A 17,056-nucleotide genomic window follows, 5' to 3' on the forward strand; every position below is an offset into this window, starting at 1 on the left:
CACAGGGAATATATTTTGTCCAGGAGATAAGAACGCCCCTAAACCACCACCAATGGAAAGGGATTTACTCCTTCCCTTTGGCCCTCATTCACTCCCAGGGTAGTACATTCAGAAAGTGATTTGTATCATTTATGGGTACAAACTCCCTCGGTAATCCCTCCTTGTACCGCCCTCTCCCACCCACAGGTGGAGATTTACTCACATGGACTGTGTGTGTGTAAACTCTTTACAAGGGCCATATCTGACTTCTGTGAATTTAAGTTGTTTAATACTTTTGAAAATACCTATTGCGGCTTGTAAATCAGCTTGTAAATCAACTTGAGAAGTAGAAATATCTTTGTGAATGAGGCCCAATGTTTACACCACTCGTTTTAAAAGTTTATCTGGCCACGTCTTCCAGAGGTGCCACCCTGCACTTGTCATGGCAGATATTCTTGCACCTGTGCTACCCTTGCTCGTGGCAGAGATGCTGTCACAGGTGACACCCTGCACTTGTCGTGGCAGATACGCTTGCACCAGTATCACCCTTGCTCGTGGCAGAGATGCTTGCACAAGTATCACCCTTGCTTGTGGCAGAGATGCTTGCATAGGTGCCATCCCGTGCTTGTCGTGGCAGAGATGCTTGCACCGGTACTCGTGACAGAGATGCTTGCACCAGTATCACCCTTGCTCGTGGCAGAGATGCTTTCACAGGTGACACCCTGCACTTGTTGTGGCAGAGATGCTTGCACCGGTACTCGTGGCAGAGATGCTTGCACAGGTGCGACCTTTGCTTGTGGCAGAGATACTTGCACCAGTGCCCCATGTGCTTGTGGCAGAGATGCTTGCACAGAAGGCACCCTGTGCTTCTTGTGACAGAGATGCTTGCACCGTTACTCGTGGCAGCGATGCTTGCACAGGTGCCACCTTTGCTCGTGGCAGAGATGCTTGCACCGGTGCCCCATGTGCTTGTTGTGGCAAAGATGCTAGCTCAGCTGCCACATTGCACTTGCCCGTGGCAGATATGCTTGCACTGGTCCCACCCTGTGCTTCTTGTGGCAGAGATGCTTGCACTGGTCCCACCCTCTGCCTCTTGTGGCAGAGATGCTTGTACCGGTCCCACCCTGTGCCTGTTGTGGCAGAGATGCTTGCACTGGTCCCACCCTGTGCCTGTTGTGGCAGAGATGCTTGCACTGGTCGCACCCTGTGCCTGTTGTGGCAGAGATACTTGCACTGGTCGCACCCTGTGCCTGTTGTGGCAGAGATGCTTGCACTGGTCCCACCCTGTGCTTCTTGTGGCAGAGATGCTTGCACTGGTCCCACCCTCTGCCTCTTGTGGCAGAGATGCTTGCACTGGTCCCACCCTCTGCCTCTTGTGGCAGAGATGCTTGCACTGGTCCCACCCTGTGCCTGTTGTGGCAGAGATGCTTGCACTGGTCCCACCCTGTGCCTGTTGTGGCAGAGATGCTTGCACTGGTCCCACCCTGTGCCTCTTGTGGCAGAGATGCTTGCACTGGCCCCACCCTGTGCCTCTTGTGGCAGAGATGCTTGTACCGGTCCCACCCTGTGCTGGTTGTGGCAGAGATGCTTGCACTGGTCCCACCCTGTGCTTCTTGTGGCAGAGATGCTTGCACTGGCAGAGATGCTTGCACTGGTCCCACCCTGTGCTTCTTTTGGCAGAGATGCTTGCACTGGTCCCACCCTGTGCTTCTTGTGGCAGTGATGCTTGCACCGGTGCCCCATGTGCTTCTTCTGGCAGAGATGGTTGCACCGCTACTCGTGGCAGAGATGCTAGCTCAGCTGCCACATTCCACTTGCCCGTGGCAGAGATGCTTGCACTGGTCGCACCCTGTGCTTCTTGTGGCAGAGATGCTTGCACTGGTCGCACCCTGTGCTTCTTGTGGCAGAGATGCTTGCACCGGTCCCACCCTGTGCTTCTTGTGGCAGAGATGCTTGCACCGGTCCCACCCTGTGCGGCAGAGATGCTTGCACCGGTCCCACCCTGTGCCTCTTGTGGCAGAGATGCTTGCACTGGTCCCACTCTGTGCCTCTTGTGGCAGAGATGCTTGCACTGGTCCCTCCCTGTGCTTCTTGTGGCAGAGATGTTTGTATCAGTGACACCCTGCAGTTGTTATGGCAGAGATGCTTACACACATGCCACCCAGCGCTTTCTCCTGGCAGAGATGCTTACACACATGCCACCCAGCGCTTGCTCCTGGCAGAGATGCTCGCATAGGTGCCACCTTGCACTTGCTTGTGGCTTATTCTAAGTACTAAGTTTTCATTCGAAGATGACCCCAAAAGATGTGCATTTATGGAGCGAGTTTTTTTGGCTTTCCAGAGCAGGCAACAGTCTATAAGGGAGAATTTCCTGGTGTTTCTAGGCAGTTCGACGACCTTAGTTCTTTTCTTGGGGGCCACCGAGGCACCCCTGGGTACTCAGCAGTGGGTCCCGCTCCGGAGGTCCTACCTGGGTTCCTGCTGACCATAACAACTTTCACTACTTGTTTGTCTCTGAAAGAAGTTTTCCATTCATCACTTTTCGTTTCTAGAAGACTGTCTCTTCTTCAGGAATATATACCTCCAGCTAGCCTTAGACACCACTAGCTAGCCTTAGACACTGCCAACTAGCTTTACCCAATGCCAGCTAGCCTTAGACACCGCCAGCTAGCCTTAGACACCACTAGCTAGCCTTAGACACTGCCAACTAGCTTTACCCAATGCCCGCTAGCCTTAGACACCGCCAACTAGCTTTAGACACTGCCAGCTTGCTTTACTGAGTGACTGCTAGCCTTAGCCACCGCCAGCTAGCCTTAGACACTGCCAAATAGCTTTACCCAATGCCCGCTAGCCTTAGACACCACTAGCTAGCCTTAGACACTGCCAACTAGCTTTACCCAATGCCCGCTAGTCTTAGACACCGCCAACTAGCCTTAGACACTGCCAGCTTGCTTTACTGAGTGCCCGCTAGCCTTAGCCACCGCCAGCTAGCCTTAGACATCGCCAGCTAGCTTTACCCAATGCCCTCTAGTCCTAGCCACCACCAGCTAGGATTACACAGCGCCAGCTGGATTTGCACGCCACCAGCTAGCTTTGGACACTGCCATCCGGATTTACACACCACTAGTCAGCCTTGCACGCTGCCTGCTAGCCTTGGATTCTAGCAGCTAGCCTTACACACCGCCAGCTACTGTCACTCTGCGGCTAGCCTTCCCAGGGCTTGAAATATCCACTGGACTACTGGCCTTGGCCAGTCTTATTTGATCAGGTTGAGCTATTTTAATACTTTCTGGTGTCCCTTCTGGTGAGTTGGCACTGAACAGGTGTTCTGTTCAGTTGAAAAGTGGAGGGGCAATAAAATATGCCTTTAAATCTCCTTCTTATGTCACATTTTCTCTGTGTTCACAGACAAAGGTCAAACCTCAGTTTTCCTTACAATTAATTTTCCTCTGACTGCAGAGTTCCAGGACTTTGTAAGGTGAACTGTGTGACCTGCTGCTTAGAATGTAAAATAAAAGGAAATAGGGTGTCCGGTTTTTCCAAACACACAACATTTAAATGACTAAGTCAACTGTGCAAACATTTCAGAATATATTTCAGTAGTTGTGAAAGCCCTGTTTTATATTTCTGCGTGATGAAAAAATATTTTAATAGCATAAAAACAAATCGGAATACTTTACATGTTGATATGCAAAGGATATGTTTTCTGAAACCTATTTTTCACAGAATGGTAATAAACTATATAGTTTTATCAGTAAAGCTGCAAGCTAGTGGAGAGGTTTTTGGACATTTCTTGCAAAGTTACTGTGTGTAGATGACGATATGTTACCATATCACGGTTTAGTAATATATTTATTAAAATTTAGTATTTAAACAAACTGAGAAACACTTCTGCCCTGATGGCAATGTTGTTAGTAAACTAAAAGAATTCCTAGGTTATGTGGGCTAGATTCTTGTGATGCATGCAGCAAACCTTAGTCTACTTAATCAAACAAGAGGTTTTTTTGTACTGCAGAAATGCTGAGCTCACATATTTGAGGTGCACTCATATGTGCGAATTAAGAAAAATGCAACTCTGTAAACTATTTGTCTAGGATCACACAATTTGAGACCTGTTTACGGGTCAAGTACATTACAGATTACAGTTAGGTCGAGTAGATTTTTTTAAGTTACTTGACCTGCAGCTCTTGTAACATTTTAATGATTTTTGGAGCCCTGCTTACATACCATCACCTAGCCTTACGTTCCGCCAGCTAGCCTTACGTTCCGCCAGCTAGCCTTACACATTGCCAGCTAGCCTTACACATTGCCAGCTAGCCTTAGACACTGCCAACTAGTTTTACCCAACGCCCGCAAGCCTTACGCCTGGGCCAATCTGACACTGTAGCCCTGTCAAGTAGTAGCTACCCCTGGCCACCAGAACACACATTTGGAGATGAGTCTCTTGATAGAAAAAAAATAGTGTTTCTTACCACTTCCCACACATCGACGTCAGGTAGATTAGTTTTGGTATTTAGTAGCCACTGTGGCTGCCTGAACTGCTTGCCTTCATAGGCCAAGGTGATTAACTGAGCCATCTCTGTCGAACTCAAAAGCCAGGTAAAGCAATTGGGAAGGTTGGGGTCTTGCTGCAGGGATGCTGAAGCCTCCACGTTAATAGAATCGAATATGTGCAGAGCCTATGCTGCGTTTAATCCATACGGGGTCGATAAAATTAGAATTTTTGTTGGCAGCTTTATGTTAGAAGCATGCACTGGTAGATTGAAAGATCTCCCACCTCTCCACTTCAAGCTCCCCTCCTTGGCAGCCCACCCCGCCCTCTCAGAGGCTGGCCTGTAGAAAGAAGGCCTGCCCAGGCTGCTGGTGTCCCCGGGAACACGATCAGCCCAGTAGATACAGATCGATCAGAGGTCGATTCGCAGACTTCAATCATGAATATTTGAACAGCCGGTGGAAGAGGGCTTCCTGGGACACGGCTTGAAATCTTCCAACGCCGACCTATGTCTCGCCAGGGGCATGGCTTTCGTTGGTGCAGCAGGTGCAGTGGCGCCGGCGCCCTGAGGCATGAGGCATGAGGGGCCCCGAATATTGCTGTATTTGGCAGCTTCTGCCTCGCACTGCTTCTCGTTCGGCTCAATGTGCATTTCTGCCCAATGCACCTGCGCTAACCAGTTTTTTAAAATTTTCTTAAACGGATTAGGAAATGTAGGTTCTGCAACAGAAAACAGAGTAATTTAACGACATTCTTGCATTCCCCTTTAGATCCAACCCACCTTTGGAAATAAAACACCATTTAGATAATTAACAAGTCACTAGACTAGGCAGGGGGAGGAGATGGGGTTGCATTCTTGAATTTCATTTCGTTTCGTGTCAGTTATGTATTTTTTTTTTTGTGTGTGTGCAAAAGATAGATTCGTTTTCTCTATGGCCCATCTTTTAGCGAGTGGGGGGAGCGGATGTGGATTAACAGCCAGAGCTGGGGAACCAGGTTCGAGTCTCGGCGCCAGGCCAACATTTTGTGATTCTGCGCAAATCACTTAATCTCCCAGTGCCGAACAACAATGAATGAGTCCTTGTGTAACGTAGGTGGCCATTATGTAAAGTGCTCCAATACCTTCTGGTCGAGATCGAGCTACATGAAACTGCAAAACAAAAATAAACAAGCATTTGAAATGCAATGGGTCTCCCATACCTCGATCATGTGGGGAGCAGCGGACGGGTACTAATTAAATTGAAATCAGTCAGTGCTTGATCCCTGCTCCTCACAGAGGAACGGAAATGATACCAGACGTGCCTTGACGAATTAGGAGGCTGTAAATAAGAGTGCCACGCAAACCCACAAATGGTGAGCGACAGGCGGGCTCGAAGCCCTTTACTGAGCACAACAGCGTGTCTCCTACGAGATGCAAGCGCTAGCGCATGCACTCGCAGGCTTGACTCTAAAAAACAGAAATATGGAACTACAGCCCTGGGAGGGAGGGCTTGGGGGGTTGTATGATGGAACCACGCATGCGGCAACCAACACCTGAGCCCTAAAACCAGCCCCCCAACCCCTAAAAACAAAATTACCCTGACCTCCCCACCCCTAAAAACCCGACCCCCCCCCCCCCGGCTGCCCTGAATACAAAATTACGCCTACCCCCACCCCGCCCCTAAAATCTCACCCCTGCCTGAAATACAAAATTACCCGACACCCACACCTGTAATAACCCGCCCTAAATACAAAATTACCCCAACCCCCACCTCTCCCCTAAAAACTCGACCCCCCCACCCACCCTAAATACAAAATTACCCCAAACCCCACCCCTGAAAACCCGCCCCCACCCCATATAACCCGCCCCCCACCCACCCTAAATACAAAATTACCCCAACCCCACCCCTAAAAACCTAACCCCCACCTGCCCTAATTACAAAATTACCTCGATCTCCACCCCTAAAATCCTGCCCCCCACCCGCCCTAAATACAAAATTACCCTAACCCCCACCCCTAAAACCCAACCCCCACCTGCCCTAATTACAAAATTACCCCGCCCCTAAAAACCCAACATCCCTAAATACAAAATTACCCCGACACCCCCACCCCGCCCTAAAAACCATAGTACCAACCCTTCCACCCCTTTAAAAAAAAAAAAAAAAAACTTAATCACCCCAACCCCTTAAACATCCTTGCCTCCACCCCTAAAAACTACCCCCAACCCTGCCTCAGCCCCACTTACCTGACCGCATCCTCTCCCAATGGATCTTCCTTTTCTCTGCCTTAACCATGCATGTGCGTTGTTCAGCGCATGCGTGGTTAAGGCAGAGAAAAAGGCATGTGTTGTTCAGGCAAGCGTTGTTCCGCTTGTGTGAAGAACGCAGGCGTGGTTCCGGACATATTGTTCCGGATCTTTCACGGGGTGGTGCCATGCTGGATAGTTTCATTAAGATTTGTCAAGCGGTGCCACAGATATAGGCAAGTAAAAAAAAAAAAAAGCTTTTTCTATAGAAACTAGCTCCTAACTATAACTACCTACTGGCGACCACCACTAGTTCATATATATCACTTTTATATCGATGGCTTCTCTTCCAGTGTGCGCATGTGCATGGGTTTCCGCATCGTGATATGTCAGAGCGACACTGAGTTGTTTTTTAGTACATGAAGGTACATTACATAGCACTCGCAAAAGGTGGTGAGTTGGTGGTACTTGCAAGCAGGTGGTGGTGAATTGGTGGTACTTGCAAGCAGGTGGTGGTGAATTGGTGGTACTTGCAAGCAGGTGGTGGTGATTTGGTGGTACTTGCAAGCAGGTGGTGGTGAATGGGTGGTACTTGCAAGCAGGTGGTGGTGAATGGGTGGTACTTGCAAGCAGGTGGTGGTGAATTGGAGGTACTTGCAAGCAGGTGGTGGTGATGAATGGGTGGTACTTGCAAGCAGGTGGTGGTGATGAATGGGTGGTACTTGCAAGCAGGTGGTGGTGATGAATGGGTGGTACTTGCAAGCAGGTGGTGGTGAATTGGTGGTACTTGCAAGCAGGTGGTGGTGAATTGGTGGTACTTGCAAGCAGGTGGTGGTGAATTAGTGGTACTTGCAAGCAGGTGGTGGTGAATGGGTGGTACTTACAAGCAGGTGGTGGTGAATGGGTGGTACTTACAAGCAGGTGGTGGTGAATGGGTGGTACTTGCAAGCAGGTGGTGGTGAATTGGAGGTACGTGCAAGCAGGTGGTGGTGAATGGGTGGTACTTGCCAGCAGGTGGTGGTGAATGGGTGGTACTTGCAAAGCAGGTGGTGGTGAATTGGAGGTAATTGCTAGCAGGTGGTGGTGAATTGGAGGTAATTGCAAGCAGGTGGTGGTGATTTGGTGGTACTTGCAAGCAGGTGGTGGTGAATGGGTGGTACTTGCAAGCAGGTGGTGGTGAATGGGTGGTACTTGCAAGCAGGTGGTGGTGAATTGGTGGTACTTGCAAGCAGGTGGTGGTGAATTGGAGGTACTTGCAAGCAGGGGGTGGTGATGAATGGGTGGTACTTGCAAGCAGGTGGTGGTGATGAATGGGTGGTACTTGCAAGCAGGTGGTGGTGAATTGGTGGTACTTGCAAGCAGGTGGTGGTGAGTTGGTGGCACTTGCAAGCAGGTGGTGGTGAATTGGAGGTACGTGCAAGCAGGTGGTGGTGAGTTGGTGGCACTTGCAAGCAGGTGGTGGTGAATTGGAGGTACGTGCAAGCAGGTGGTGGTGGTGAATGGGTAGTACTTGGAAGCAGGTGGTGGTGAATTGGAGGTAATTGCAAGCAGGTGGTGGTGAATGGGTGGTACTTGCAAGCAGGTGGTGGTGAATGGGTGGTACGTGCAAGCAGGTGGTGGTGAATTGGTGGTACTTGCAAGCAGGTGGTGGTGAATTGGAGGTACTTGCAAGCAGGTGGTGGTGATGAATGGGTGGTACTTGCAAGCAGGTGGTGGTGATGAATGGGTGGTACTTGCAAGCAGGTGGTGGTGAATTGGTGGTACTTGCAAGCAGGTGGTGGTGAGTTGGTGGCACTTGCAAGCAGGTGGTGGTGAATTGGAGGTACGTGCAAGCAGGTGGTGGTCAGTTGGTGGCACTTGCAAGCAGGTGGTGGTGAATTGGAGGTACGTGCAAGCAGGTGGTGGTGGTGAATGGGTAGTACTTGGAAGCAGGTGGTGGTAAATTGGAGGTAATTGCAAGCAGGTGGTGGTGAATGGGTGGTACTTGCAAGCAGGTGGTGGTGAATGGGTGGTACTTGCAAGCAGGTGGTGGTGAATGGGTGGTACTTGCAAGCAGGTGGTGGTGAATGGGTGGTACTTGCAAGCAGGTGGTGGTGATGAATGGGTGGTACTTGCAAGCAGGTGGTGGTGAGTCGGTGGTACTTGCAAGCAGGTGGTGGCGGTGTGCGTACGACTGCACTCCCCAAGCCATCCAACACTCTCCCTATCTGCCTGAACGCGTGCTTGGTGACGGGTAGGTGGGCGCTAAGTGAGTTTCTGTGTTGCCATGTTAGTTTCGTTGGTGCTCTGTGTATTGCTGTAATTGACTTTAGTTTGCAGCGGTGGCGACATTTGTTACATTCTGTAGGTATTTACTGACCATGAAAACAGAAATCACTGGGCAGATTGCCAGGTCCCGCTGGGTAAGATCGGTGCCCACACATCAAAATCTTGCCACCTTTTGAATTCATTAGTTTTTATTCTTTTTATTTATTCTTTTGTTCGATTATTTTCTTTTATAAAAAGTGGGTGTTCTATGTATTGAAGGTATTGACTTTATTACTGTTGCTGCATTTGTTACATTCTCCGCGTATTTATTTGTTGTGCTTGTTTAAAGAGTATTCTGACGTCACGTGTTCGGAGGGTGCTGAAATCTTACTCTTCCGAGGCTTCCAGATTTGTGAAGTTGGAGAGTGTAGCCCCGTGTGGTTTTAATTCAATGAAACAACTTTTCATCCACAACATTTTCCTGATGGTTGGGGTTTATTTTTGCAAAAAAAAACTTCACTCAAAATTCGACCTTTGAACACCCTTAATTTCAGACTTGGAATTACGTTTTTTTTTGTTGTTTTTTGTGTGGAATTCCAGAGGGCAGCCAACATTCTACCTTTTCGATTGCAGGAGGGTTGTAGGTGATAAATAGAGTTTTTGTGATGTCAGAACTCCAGAATGATTCCAGTACTCTTCCAGTCTGATTACCAGAGGACAGAATGCAGGAAGTAGTGTTCTGTGATGTCACAGTTTGGGAAGGCATCCAGCATTCTCTTTCCATCATCAGGAAGGAAGTAGTGTTTTGTGACGTCATGGTTCCAGAAGGCATCCAGCAATCTCTTTCCATTAGCAGGCAGGAAGTAGTGTTCTGTGACGTCATGGTTCCAGAAGGCCTCCAGCAATCTCTTTGCATTAGCAAGCAGGAAGTAGTGACGTCAGAGCTCCAGAAAGCGTCCTACATTCTCCCTTTCTTATTGCAGGAGCAGAGCCCCAGTAACCAGACGTCACTGGCAATGATGCAAGAGCCGCCGGAAGTGATGGAGGAAACGGTGACGGTGGAGGAGGACCCGGGGACCCCCACCTCCCACGTGTCCATCGTGACCTCTGAGGATGGGACCACCCGCCGGACAGAGACCAAGGTAGGCCTATGGGTGGACCATGAGGTGACCACCGCTTGTGGGTGGACCGTTGAGAGCAAAAGTAGGGAGTTCCTGTTCCTTGTGCAGCGTACCCGGCCCAAAAGTCCACTCATGCGGTATTGTCCCTCTGTGCATTGCTATGTTCTGTGTATGACTGACTTTGTACCTGGGGATCACAGGTAGCATTTTAGGTTCCTGACTAGGCTGGCGAATGCCTTTACTTGATGTTGCAGCCAGGCCCCTGTCAACAGGAATAAATTAGGTTACATGATTTGCAGGACATATGACTTGAATGCAGATTTCCATACAAAAGATATGTACACAATCTCTTTCCCTCAGTGTCAGCCCTCATTGGTCAGTTGTCGCCCAATAACGTCTCTTCCCAAAACTGTGAATTCTGGGAATGCCGCGGAGGGTGCTTGTGGTGTTTGTTGGAGACGGGTGTCTCGGTTGTGGTTGCAGTTCTATGTTCACCGACTGTGGTAGCTGGTGGTGGGTGGGAGAAAGGGGGTTTTATGATAGTGGTGCTGAGGCTTTCAACAGCTCTGAAGGTCTTTGCGTTGTTGTTGTTAGTGGCCGTCAGTGGGGTCACTTGAGAGATTTGCTGTGTGGTATAGGAGGGGGCCCCTTGTGATTACATGAACTATGGGTCTCCCCTTCAGGCCTTTGGAGGTGAGGGAGACTAGAGCCACCAGACCCACCCGGTCTACCCATCGCTGCTTTCCATGACACCAAAGGCTGCTCTACGCATCTAGTCAAATCTCCAGGAATCCAGCCCGGCCAAGTGGGAGACTACCCATAAACTCATATGGATCCTCTCAGAGATTGGGCAAAGGGTGCTGTTGAAACCAGATGTAACTGGTGTGCTCATACAGATTCTTGTGTCATGACGTGGCATACTCAGAAGTCGTCCCTGAAGTCCACACGGGGAGGGTGGTTGAAGCTATGTAAGTGACCGCAAGTGATTTCTCCTTCACTTCAGCACCCCCAAATTTCAAGTAGATGAGAAAATCAAGACCACAAAGATGAACCAATCTCCCAAGGATCACCCAGTTTTGCAAAGGGCGGAAGTCAGTAATGAGCGTTTTGGTCTCCAGAATGCCACCGTGGCTGATCTGACGTTTAGCGCCAGTCCTGGGCGCACCACCCACATGCAGGGCAGAAACAATACAAACCTGGGAGGTGGCCGTGTTGCATTTCCTGTCCTAACTGCACCTGCCCTTACCGACTCCCCAGTCTTCTTCCCACACCCCTCCCTGACTTTTTAACTTTCCAAAGTGCTCTTAAGTTTTTATACCACTGCACCGTCACTAAACTACGTTTGTTCTTGCACGGCTGCCTATTCGCTTTCTCTCTAATTATTTAGAGTTTTTCTATAGTGCAGGATGTCTCCTTTCAGGGACTTAGGACCTCGAAGTAGACACAGAATGTAAGAGTTGGCCTTCAGCCCACATTAGCTATAACATCCCTGGTTTTCCCTTGTCTTTGTCTCTTTCTTTAGTACTGTTTACATCCTCCTCTTTGTCGCTCCATCGTCTTAGAATCTTTTCTCCTCCTCTTCTTCAGTGTGCACCCCCTCTCCCCTCCATTGCACCCATCTCCTTCACTCCTCCACTAGGATGTCCTTTCTTGGAGCTCGTGCCTGAAATGACAACTCAATTCTTCTTCCTCAAAACTCTTCGGTGGAGCTGGCCTGTCCCTTCGTCATCAATCCCAGAGTGCCTTGCGCTCAGTTTCACAGACCTCTGCAGGTCTGTCCAAAGTAATGTAACCTACGAAGGGAACAACAGTACTGTGATCGTAATTTGGTACATACATGTGTGGCATCAAGGGGGCAGAGGGAACATTTAAACCAGGTCATCTGCCACCCTAGGTGTCTGGGGTGGAACCGAAGTAGCCCACCAGCCAGCACAGGTAGGCTCTTGGACATACCCTTCTTTCCAAGAGACAGCACCTCCACAGGCGCAGCTCGGACAGTGAGATTGGGGAGGGTGAGCTTCAGTTTTCCCAACTGTTATGTGGGTTAAAATATTCATTATATGGGGGGGGGGAGTGGTTAAGGGGCAGTGGAAAGAGAGAGGAGAGTAGATGGTTGTGGTACTTAAAACTCAATAATTTGTAAAATAATTTTTTTAGGACCTTTAAAACAGAGAGGAGTGTGTGTGTGTGCTTGCCTGTGTGTGTTTGTAAAAATCCCAAGTGAAATCTGACGACCACCTCACAATACCCAATTTAAGGCACCTGTCCCCAACTATTTACTACAGATTACATTTATTAGGGAGGTGTAACACCCCCATCCCCCCCTCTCTCCCTGAAGCCATGCCCCTAAGTACCTACAGAGCAGATGGCCTGGACATTGGGAACTGGGAAGAGGGTTTCTGCTTTATAAAACCTCAACCAGAACCAATTAAATAATCTCCAGTGCCCTTCATTGGCTGCCTGGGCCACAAGTTTATTAGAAATAGCGCCATGAGGGTTGTCTGCGCGGACCAGATAACGAAAAAGCCATTACCAGTTGGCGGGCCCTCCGGAGTCTCTTTAATTACTCCCCGACATGGGTCTCTCTTTGAGCCCCCCTCAGGGGACTTCACAAATGAATGTGGTCACCTCCAGGCCGCCCCCACCTGTGTAGGGTGCAGGTAGGGTTTATTGGACGAATAGCCGGTGGCTTTCACTGGACTGAGGCCCTAAGGCTGGATGGCAGAAGAACGATGGTGACAAGGCCTTGTTGTGATGGGTAATTGGTGTTACTTTAATACAGAAACACTTCGATAATGGTCCCTTTGGAGTCAGTTGCAAACAAGAGACACCAGAAATCTTTAATTAGAGTAAACGAGCTGCTTTTTGGAGCCCAACCTCTACATGGTGGAGTATTGGGCCGCGAATGAATGTGAAATAGCCTTAAGCCACAAAACTATTGTCACAGGTAAGTAGCCGTTTCCTTCCAGGGTGGGGAGCGCAAAGTTATAACTTAGTGGTCTAAAATTTTTTTGAAGTGGGATTAAACACATTTTGGTTCTAAAAAGGTTTTAAAGTGAGATTAAACACATTTTGGGTCTAAAAAGGTTTTAAAGTGAGATTAAACACATTTTGTTAAGAGTAAAAAAAAATGAATGCGCATTCCTGATCAAATTATTTTCAAGCGGGCATACACTTACAATTTAGCCAAAGATTTTTTGTTTCTTTTTTATTTAAAGTCATGTCACATGCAGCTGGCAATCCCCTAAAATTAAAAGAACTAACTAACCCTTCTGCTACCCACCCCCCACTACTAAACCCATCCCTTCCTCGCGGTGCGGTCCCACCAACCTTCCCTTTTGCAGGGTTCCACATGTCCACCTCGGATGTCCTGCCCCCGCTAGTCACTAAACCTTTATTTGCAACACCACTGTGCTGCCTCTGACTTTACCTTGTCCCCCCGTCACCCTCCGCATACCCCCCCCCCCTCCGTACCCTCTGCTCCCCTCTCTGTGTGCTCACCTTCTTCGGTTACTGAAGTCAACTATTGCTGAACAATTGTCCAAAAAAGCAACATATTGTGCAATTCACTTCGAACTAACACAGAATGTTCCCACATCAGTCCATCGACCAGGCTGAACTATGACCAGAACAAAACATACTGAAACTTGGCTCATGTGGCCACTATCCCTGGATAAACCACACGAAACAGTCAACACTGACAGCATGGCTGGACCACCTTCCGACCTGTGACCCCCATAAGCATCCAAGAACATTGTAAAATCTTCATCCGCAGCCATGCTGACCAAGTGGTTGTAAATTGATCCTTATCAACAGGAGAATTCACAAGCTGATTAAAAATAGCCTTTACTTGAACCCATTCTGAAAAAAAAACTGGACTTGTGGTATCCAACAAGCCACAGAATATAAACCTTTTGTAGCAAAGTGATTGGAAAGCTGCATTTATCCAAATTTCGGATTTCCTTCAGACAAAACAATAACCCTGTGGATCACCAGAAAGGCAGTGAATCGGCTTTAATTGCAAATGATCCCAGACCTGGAGGCCATATTTGAGAATTGTACCCATTCAATGTGCTAATTTCTGAATGTCTTTTTCTACCACTTTAAAAAAAACCTATTTAAGGTTTTCTGTGAGCACGGCGTACCCTTTTCGGCTGCATCTGTGCTTTGGTGCGGTAAGTGGCACATGGTGACCATACATCAGGTTTGCTTGTCTTGGTAGACTGATGGCACTCCAGGTTCTTGTGAGAGCTAGGATACAACTGCTCATTGGCACTGTCGCCATGAGAGGAGGAGGACAGAAAACCCTTCAAGGTGACTTGTCCTCTAATGTTCCTCTGACATCCACTGGTGAGATGCTGGCCGCAGAACTTTGACTGGCGGAGGATGGATGCTGAGCAGAGCTACTTCAATGGAGAAAGATGTCGTCTTCGGTCCATGCTGGAACATCAGGCCTCCAGGTCTGGGTTGTGCCAGGAGGGCGCTCCATGGTGGCGCACTTGGGTGCGTGGTACCGCTGTGGTGCGGTTGTCTGGAGAGGGACCACCCAGTCAGTGCCTTGTGCACGAGACTGAGACCCTTGTATTGAGAACTTGCTTTCATGGAAAGCCATCCCTGGTCCTTCAGAGCAGAGTTATGTGGCACCAGTAACTCATACCGGCTTTTAGAGCCGGGGCAATGAGGCAGAGTATTGGAGACGTGGCATAGGTATCTCATGCCGGGCTTCAAAGCAGGGGTGATGGTGCCCCAGTGTCTCATACAGGTCTTGAGAGCAGGGGTGATGGTGCCCCAGTGTCTCATACAGGCCTTGAGAGCAGGGGTGATGGTGCCCTAGTGTCTCATACAGGCCTTGAGAGCAGGGGTGATGGTGCCCTAGTGTCTCATACAGACCTTGAGACCTGGGGGCAAAGAGACACTAGTGTCTCACACAAACCCTTACAGCAGGGTGATGGTGCCCCAGTGTCTCATACAGGCCTTGAGAGTAGGGTTGATGGTGCCCCAATGTCTCATACAGGCCTTGAGAGCAGGGGGCAATGAGACACTAGTGTCTCACACAAGCCATTACAGCAGGGTGATGGTGCCCCAGTGTCTCATACAGGCCTTGAGAGCAGGGTTGATGGTGCCCCAATGTCTCACACAGGCCTTGAGAGCAGGGGGCAATGAGACACTAGTGTCTCACACAAACCCTTACAGCAGGGTGATGGTGCCCCAGTGTCTCATACAGACCTTGAGAGCAGGGGTGATGGTGCCCCAGTGTCTCATACAGGCCTTGATAGCAGGGGACAATGAGACAGTGTCTCACACAAGCCCTTACAGCAGGGTGATGTGTACCCAGTGGCTCACGACAGACTTTAGAGTACGGATGATGTGGCAGAATGGCAGGGGTGATATGTCCCCCGTGTGTCAGCCAGGCCTTAGCAGGGTGCTGTGACACCAGTGTATCACATGGGCCTTACTAGAAGGGTGATGTCACTGGTGTCTCACACTGACCTTCAGAAAAGGAGTGATGTGGTCTCAGTATATGACACCAGCCTTTAGAGCAGGTGTGATGTGACCCCAGCGTCTCGCACCATCCTTCAATGCTGCAGGTCACAAATGGAGTGTCGTATAGTTTTCAAACGTAAACAGTGTGTGCAGATGCTGGTAGCCATCAATGACCGGTCCAAGTGCCATGGGACCACCAATCAGTGGCAGCTAGAACAAGGAAGGGCTACAGGTTACAATGTATCCAACACGAAGGGGAAGAGCCAAGGCGTGGCGTGATACAAGGAAGGGCTACAGTTACAATGTATCCAACACAGAGGAAGAGCCAAGCCGTGGCGTGAAACAAGGAAGGGCTACAGTTACAATGTATCCAACACAAAGGGGAAGAGCCAAGGCATGGCGTGAAACAAGGAAGGGGCTGCAGGTTACAATGTATCCAACACGAAGGGGAAGAGCCAAGGCGTGGCGTGAAACAAGGAAGGGGCTGCAGGTTACAATGTATCTAACAGGAAGGGTAAGAGCTAAGGCACGGCATGAAACAAGGAAGGGCCACAGGTTACAATGTATCCAACACGAAGGGGAAGAGCCAAGGCGTGGCATGAAACAAGGAAGGGCTACAGTTACAATGTATCCAACACAAAGGGGAAGAGCCAAGGCGTGGCGTGAAACAAGGAAGGGGCTGCAGGTTACAATGTATCCATCACGAAGGGGAAGAGCCAAGGCGTGGCGTGAAACAATGAAGGGCTACAGTTACAATGTATCCAACACAAAGGGGAAGAGCCAAGGCGTGGCATGAAACAAGGAAGGGCTACAGTTACAATGTATCCAACACAAAGGGGAAGAGCCAAGGCGTGGCGTGAAACAAGGAAGGGGCTGCAGGTTACAATGTATCCATCACGAAGGGGAAGAGCCAAGGCGTGGCGTGAAACAATGAAGGGCTACAGTTCCAATGTATCCAACACGAAGGGGAAGAGCCAAGCCATGGCATGAAACAAGGAAGGGCTACAGTTCCAATGTATCCAACACGAAGGGGAAGAGCCAAGGCGTGGCGTGAAACAAGGAAGGGGCTGCAGGTTACAATGTATCCAACAGGAAGGGGAAGAGCCAAGATGTGGCGTGAAACAAGGACAGACTACAGATTACAATGTATCCAACAGGAAGGGGAAGGGCCAAGGCGTGGTGTGAAACAAGGCAGGGCTATAGGTTACATTGTATCCAACATGAAGGGGAAGGGGAAGGACCAAGGCGTGGCTTGAAGGAAGGACTACAGGTTACAATATATCCAACAGGAAGGGTAATGGGCAAGGCGCTGTTTGAAACAAGGAAGGGCTACAGATTACAATGTATCTAGTAGGATGGGGAATGGCCAAGGCATGAAACAAGGAAGGGCCAGAGGTTACAATGTATCCAACAGGAAGGAGACGAGCCAAGGCACAGTGTGTAACAAGGAAGGGCCACATGTTACATTGTATCCAACAGGAAGGGCCAAGGCGTGAAACAAGGAGGAGC

At 49.3% G+C, this 17,056-nt stretch overlaps 1 protein-coding gene across 7 annotated transcripts in view; it reads left to right on the forward strand.

The window, feature by feature from the left end:
• ARVCF (ARVCF delta catenin family member) overlaps nt 1-17,056 on the forward strand; it is a 442,211-nt gene that overhangs the window by 176,618 nt on the left and 248,537 nt on the right. For all 7 annotated transcript variants that reach the window (XM_069215286.1, XM_069215288.1, XM_069215290.1 and 4 more), the window contains exon 2: nt 9,926-10,084. In XM_069215286.1, the coding sequence (XP_069071387.1) occupies nt 9,926-10,084 (159 nt within the window). The remainder of the gene's footprint in view (nt 1-9,925; nt 10,085-17,056) is intronic.

The sequence above is a fragment of the Pleurodeles waltl genome, chromosome 11 (assembly GCF_031143425.1).
Source record: "Pleurodeles waltl isolate 20211129_DDA chromosome 11, aPleWal1.hap1.20221129, whole genome shotgun sequence".
Taxonomy (NCBI): domain Eukaryota; kingdom Metazoa; phylum Chordata; class Amphibia; order Caudata; family Salamandridae; genus Pleurodeles; species Pleurodeles waltl.